This window comes from Colobus angolensis, unplaced genomic scaffold (assembly GCF_000951035.1).
Source record: "Colobus angolensis palliatus isolate OR3802 unplaced genomic scaffold, Cang.pa_1.0 Scaffold181, whole genome shotgun sequence".
NCBI lineage: Eukaryota > Metazoa > Chordata > Mammalia > Primates > Cercopithecidae > Colobus > Colobus angolensis.
The window spans coordinates 1,660,198-1,666,563 of record NW_012114944.1 but is presented as its reverse complement, the minus strand read 5'-3'; the positions used below and the strand labels follow the sequence as shown (position 1 = coordinate 1,666,563).

The 6,366-nt window shown below is 31.1% G+C and overlaps 1 protein-coding gene across 6 annotated transcripts in view; it reads right to left on the bottom strand.

The window, feature by feature from the left end:
* ZCCHC7 (zinc finger, CCHC domain containing 7) overlaps positions 1 to 6,366 on the bottom strand; it is a 234,308-nt gene that overhangs the window by 25,974 nt on the left and 201,968 nt on the right. For all 6 annotated transcript variants that reach the window (XM_011939435.1, XM_011939434.1, XM_011939439.1 and 3 more), the window contains one exon: positions 5,777 to 5,812. In XM_011939435.1, the coding sequence (XP_011794825.1) occupies positions 5,777 to 5,812 (36 nt within the window). The remainder of the gene's footprint in view (positions 1 to 5,776; positions 5,813 to 6,366) is intronic.

Sequence of the window (6,366 nt, the reverse complement as noted above, 5' to 3'; positions counted from 1 at the left end):
GGCGAGGTGGCTGGTGCCTGTAGTCCCAGCTACTCCGGAGGCTGAGGCAGGAGAATGGCGTAAACCCGGGAGGCGGAGCTTGCAGCGAGCTGAGATCCAGCCACTGCACTCCAGCCCAGGAGACAGAGCGAGACTCCGTCTCAAAAAAAAAAAAATAAAAGAAAGGAAGTCACTATTTACAGTAGAACTTCAGATTCAATTATTTGATTATTGAACATCTAATATCTAAAAATATGAGCCAAATTCATGATGAACTACTGAGTAGGTCATTAAAGATATTTAGAAGATGGCAAAAGCACGGCTGCTTCTATGCCAAAACATTTGTGATAAATCTTTCTTAAATTGTGTGAAGGCTGCATACTTCTCATTGCTTCATTATCTGAAACACTTAAATCTACATTAGGATTACCATCATAAAGTACTTGATATTATCTAAATATATTAATGCAAGGAAAAAACTACGCAAAATATGCCATATTGATTTCCCATTTAAACCAAATTAGTATTTGCATTAAAATACTGAAAATCAAGTAACTTCAAACTTCAGAATTGAAGGAGTGAACACTTCAGTATTTCTTTGTAAAGAAGAAAATACTAAGGTTCTCCCAAGTGCTCCAATAAATATAAATTACACCCAAATCTAAATCATCTTATTCTATCTCCATTCAAAAATAAGTATGCATACATACAATTTCTAAATATCTGTGGAAATGTTATGTCAGGAAAAATAACATATGCATTTACATTTTTCCCCCTTTCCTTTACAGTAGCTTTAGAAAATTGCTTTTTGATGATTTAGCAAATTGTATTTATTTTTAAAAGAATCTCATTTATTGAGATTGATAATTCCAGGTTTCATTTGCTTTGAAATTGCATTTTCCAATGATAAGTTCTGGCAAAATGTGGTTCCACATGCCAGTGAAATAAAGATTAAAAAAAAATCAGTTGACTTACTGTGTAAATGTAGTAATTTATCGTTCCTACTAAACTTAAAATATGAGAAGATTGAAGTAAAAATTATTAGGATAATTTTAACAGCAAATTGTTTAAGAACAAGACAAGTATTTAAATAACATAAAACTATTCATATAAATTTTGCATTTGAAATATCTTTAAAAATTTTAGCCATTCTCCAAATGTATATTCTATCTCTGTTATCAGAGATGGACTATTACAAGTCATCGATGCTTATTCAAAAAAAAAAAAAAAATCTTGTTATTCAGACACCAAGAAACTCAAAAGATAAACCAGTCTGATTTATTTTGTAGTACTATAATGGAAAGATGGCCCTGAAGCACTACAAAAGAGTCATGTGCCTTCTGAATGATCAGAACACAATCACGTTCACCTCAGTAGTATTTAGTACTAAGGGCATTTTAAATGAAAACTAAACCTCTGACAATTTGACAGAGATGTAATGTCTCAATAGCAACACCTGGTCAATCAAAACATTAAAACAGCAATACCAGATACAGAGGAAAAAAAACTATAATTTACACAAGAGTATTTCTGGTTCTTGAGGAAGTGGGCAAAGTGAGTTGAACTACCAAAACAAAAGCTTCCAAAATGAACTTATAATGTATTAGCTTATGAAAAGCTATGTGTTAGGCCTCAAAAATGGTACCAGTAAAAATGGTGCTTAGATAACTCCAAAATCTAATTTTGGGGTTATTTAGCATTTTATAAGACAACAATATGTAACTAGTTCTATTATCTTAAACACACCAAAGCGCACACAGAGAAAAACAGACCTATCACTTGATATCTACTGTGTGGATGGGGTTATTATGGCTTTTACAGATCTGCTTATGTAGCCAAGGACCTCTCAGAAAGATATTTAGGAATCCGAACATATATCCAATTAACCAGGAAAAGAAAAGATTCTGGCTGACTTTTTGAATCTCTTCATTTCACATTTTAAGTTATTTTAAAAGAAAAGCATTCCATATTAGCATTAGGCAATTAGAAAATTATCTATCCTATCTTACATCACAATCTCAGGATAAAGGCTTTTGCATAGATATAGTCTCAGAACCAAAACCACCCTCTTATTCCTTCCTTCTGGACTGTAAAACATAGTTCTAGAGTTAAATCCAAATCTGTTGACATTTAGGGGTACCCACTACGTAGTATGGCATAGAATGCTTTAGAGAATAGCATTCTCACTCAGTATAAAACTCCAAACTGTGAAAACACAAAAAATACATTTCTAAATGGGTATTTCCAGGTAAGGACAGAAAACTAAGTGGCAAAATGAAATGTAATATTGTTACTTATGGTTTATAAGATATACTCTGACAAACTGTGGCCGTAAGCCCTTAATAGGCCAGAAAGGAAGGCAAGCACACTCACTTCTCTACTCTTCTCCATTTCCCAGATAAAAAATATTCTATTTTTTGAAGTGCAAATTCTAGACATTCAAAATATTACATATAAAAAAACAAGGCTTAATTCTTCTAAAGCAGTTACATTTGCTTCCTGCTTAAATCTTCAGTTGAAATAAAAGGCAGTAGGGTTGAAATACATTTTAACAATGCACACAAAGAAATCAAATGCAAAATTAAACATAAAAGATGCATTGTGCTTTTCAGTTCTTAACACATACAGCCCTCAAATAGCAAACTCCTGGTTACTTTTTAAAGTAAGTAGATTAAAAACAAGATTAACCAAATGTCCAACTCATGTCAAATCATAGCCTCTACTAGTTAAAAATTCTGTTGGTTGTAAAACTCTGTTGGTGGCCATATTGGCCCAGGATTTTTAATATAAATGAGAGTAGAAATGACAGGGGGTGGGGGAAGGGACATTCTTTCTTGAATAGTTAAAGAGGGAAAATTTTTATCTAGAATTAGTTATTTGAAAGATGAGAAAGAACATTAAAAGTCAGCCTCTACAGAAATCTGAAAATGTAGCAGAAATGAAAATACAATAAGTTATATTATTAAACATTTAAAAACATTCTAAACATTTTTGAAGGAGGTAAAAATATTAACTATTTGAGGAAATTATGTAATTGTTAAATAAAAACAGTATTTTTTTCTTTTTTTATGGTCTCCAAATTGATAAAGACATTAAATTAAATAATTTTAGGATTATTAAAACATAAAAAGATGGTGTCATCAGATGGTTGTTAGAATATGGATGTTTGTGTGTATGTAGTCTTTTTAGTTTTATTAGCATGCACCCTTTAGAATGACGGTCTTTTGCTTTTATTAATGTAGTCGAGTCTAGCTGATTAAAAAGGTATTATATTCATATACAGGTTTTTGAAGATATTTCATTTTATTTTCCTTGAAATTGTTGAAAATAGTGAACACTTCTATAACTTTCTTCTTAGTTCTGAAAGTGTTTTAAGGATGTTTTTATTTGGAATATTTCAGAAGTCCACTAGTAACAATCAACTACACCACATTTCTTATGTGTTTGAGAAACAATATTCTGTTTAACCTACAGACTTTTTTGATTTTTAAAGAAAATGATTCCTGGGTGAACATTAATTTACTGTTAAAATTTAAGTTGCTCTATAAATGACCTTCTAGTTGGGAGGGAGATAAAAGCAACTGTAAAGCTCCCAAATATAAACATTTCCAAACTGGATACTAATCACCTTTCCCATCATTTGGGATAAGAAATATGACAATTTTGGTTAGAAAAAGTAATTAATCAATGCTTAAGTGCAGAAAGCTCCAGAGTTTTAAGCAGACTGGTTTAAATGAATAAGTAGTAACAATTCTAACCAAGGCTTCATTACTTGGTCATTGCGCTGACTGACTCAACATTCATGTGTGAGGGCTACTAGGAGTCAATAGATGGCAGTCCATCGCCTAGTAAAAGAGCTGAAGATGACTAAAATCACCATGCATCTTGTTTTTATTCAAGGTTGAATATTCCTTCATTGCATACATTTGGATATTGTCCATACACTGATAATTTAAATACTTAACCATTTCATTTTAGAGACAATGATATATGCACAAGTTCATAAACACGTTTTTATATTTATACTTGCATAGTAAACTCACTATTAATTTCAACTTGATAATTTATAAACTGTGATGGCAACTTCAATATTATTTTTTAAAAATTAACCAGGATTCCAGATTGGAACAAAGTTTTCAAACTGAATTTGTTATACCTATAAATAGAATATATTGTAATTCCTTAAAAAGTAAATTTATCTTGTTTTCATTTATTTTTTCCTAATGATTCTTTTTAAAATTTATGTTTCTGAACAGCTAAAATATTAAGCAAAACATCAAATATTTGTTATATTGAAACAAATTTTTACCCTTTAACTACAGGTATATAAAAGAACACAGGTGCAAATAATCAAAAGAGCAGCTTTAAAATCATACTTCCTACACTTCAAGATTGGAATTGTTTAAATTAAGGGAAAAGCTGAAATAAATGCAATGTCAAATCTATAAGGATATTACTTTTTTTTTTTTTTTTTAGGGAAGGATATTACTTTATACAGTTACAAAGAGTAGCTCTGTGATCTCGAAAAGTGTAACACATATAATTAGATTCTAATTAAGTTTAGGCTGTAAGGATTTCACTATGTTAGGATAAAAAACTGCTATATAAGCACAAACTTAATGTATTCAGATGAATTACATCTGTAACATATATGTGTAACATACATGGGTATGTATATATTTTTGGGTATAACATGTTTTTAACAAATCCTAATTTGAGATGTGAGGAGTAGTTGAGGAGTTACAGCTTTCTACTGAAAATCTTTAAATAAATTAAATGGTAATCACAAAGTGTGAAAACAAACCACCTTATATAATTTATGGCCTCTTGGGCCTGTGACAGACAGACAGGTAGTTTGAGTCTACTTGTTGGTTTACTTTTATTTCTCTAAGGAGAATGATAAGAAGAAAGTCATGTTTTGAAAGAACTTTGCCGTTTTTATTTTTATAAGCTGTCTTTGTGTAAACAAAACTTTGAAATATGCTAAACCTTAAGAAACAATGTTTAACAACTTTTAATTAATATATATTGTTATATAACTGTAATAACTAAAAGAATAATGGTCTGTTGCTTTGCATAACATATTTAATACAGTAAAAGAAGTGAGTAGTAAGGCTATAGTGAATTATTGAAATGATTTAAGCTGAACAACATTAAAAGTAAACTAAATTCATAATATTGAGCACTAGTCAATTAGATTCTCTAGCAAACTATATTTTCTGCTTCTACTTAGCCTAAAATCATAATAAAAGGAAACCAGGAATTGAATAATTTGAATGGTATTAAGCAGATATTTATACATTTTGAATAAGTCAAGAAGGGCTTAAGGATATGACAGTTGAATTATTCTATATGAAATATACACTAAGCTTTTTCTAGGTTCATTGAAAAAGATGAGTAACTGTTTCAGTAAAGGCAATTGAAGGTACTGTGGACTGAATGCTTGTGGACTGTGGATAATACAACATTTAAAGACACTGGATTATTATTCTTTAAGGCTCCCAGTATACTTTTTCCCTTTAGTTTAATGAATATAGTCTGGAAGACTAAGAGATACCATGATGCAATCATTAAATGATGTGAGTAATAAAAAAATCAAATTCTTTTAAGAACAGGAAGATAGGGTAGGGGGCAGTGGAAAAGAGAAAAAGTATATTATTGCTTTCTCAGTACAAAAACTCTTCAGATGTTTATTATCTTCCAGCAGAAGATGCTTGTCTATATTTTATGGTCAGCAGTTCAGAGAAGGATAAATAGGCTAGGTCTTGGGGAAAATAAAAAAGGTGTTTCTACTCACCGTTAGGTGATACTGCCTCCAGATTTCTGTGCAAGCCTGGAAAATAAAAATATTGATCAGCTGGGAGCATGAAACAAGGTACTTTACAGCCTGTTGGTTTTGGCATAACCCAGCATCCACTGGTGTCGGTCACAGGAAAATAAGAAGCTTAACAGAAAGGGTCTGCATTTCAGCTTCAAAAACCTGGCTAGACAGTTTAATTGAATTTTACACTGGTTTAACACACTCCCTGTCATTGTCAGAAAGCCAGTAACAAAGTTTTCTCTCTCTTTTTCTTTTCAGGTTAGAAGTTTTGGGCACTAAGATGTGATAAAGAGCCATAACTCAGTTAAACTGATAAATGAACAGCAGTGGTCAAAATAACAAAACTCACCAAGTACACCTTTTAAAACAACATTTTGAACTTTGGTAGTTAAGATGGAAAACAATTTAATAGTAACTGCTTTAAGAAGACTTCACTGTTATTATATATTTGTGACAGTTGTTGGCATCTTTTACCGAATCACTTGGTGCTAACTTTTAATACTCTATAAGAAAGAGAATTAAAAACAACAAGAACAGAAACTACAGCAAGAAACTAAAATCCAAAA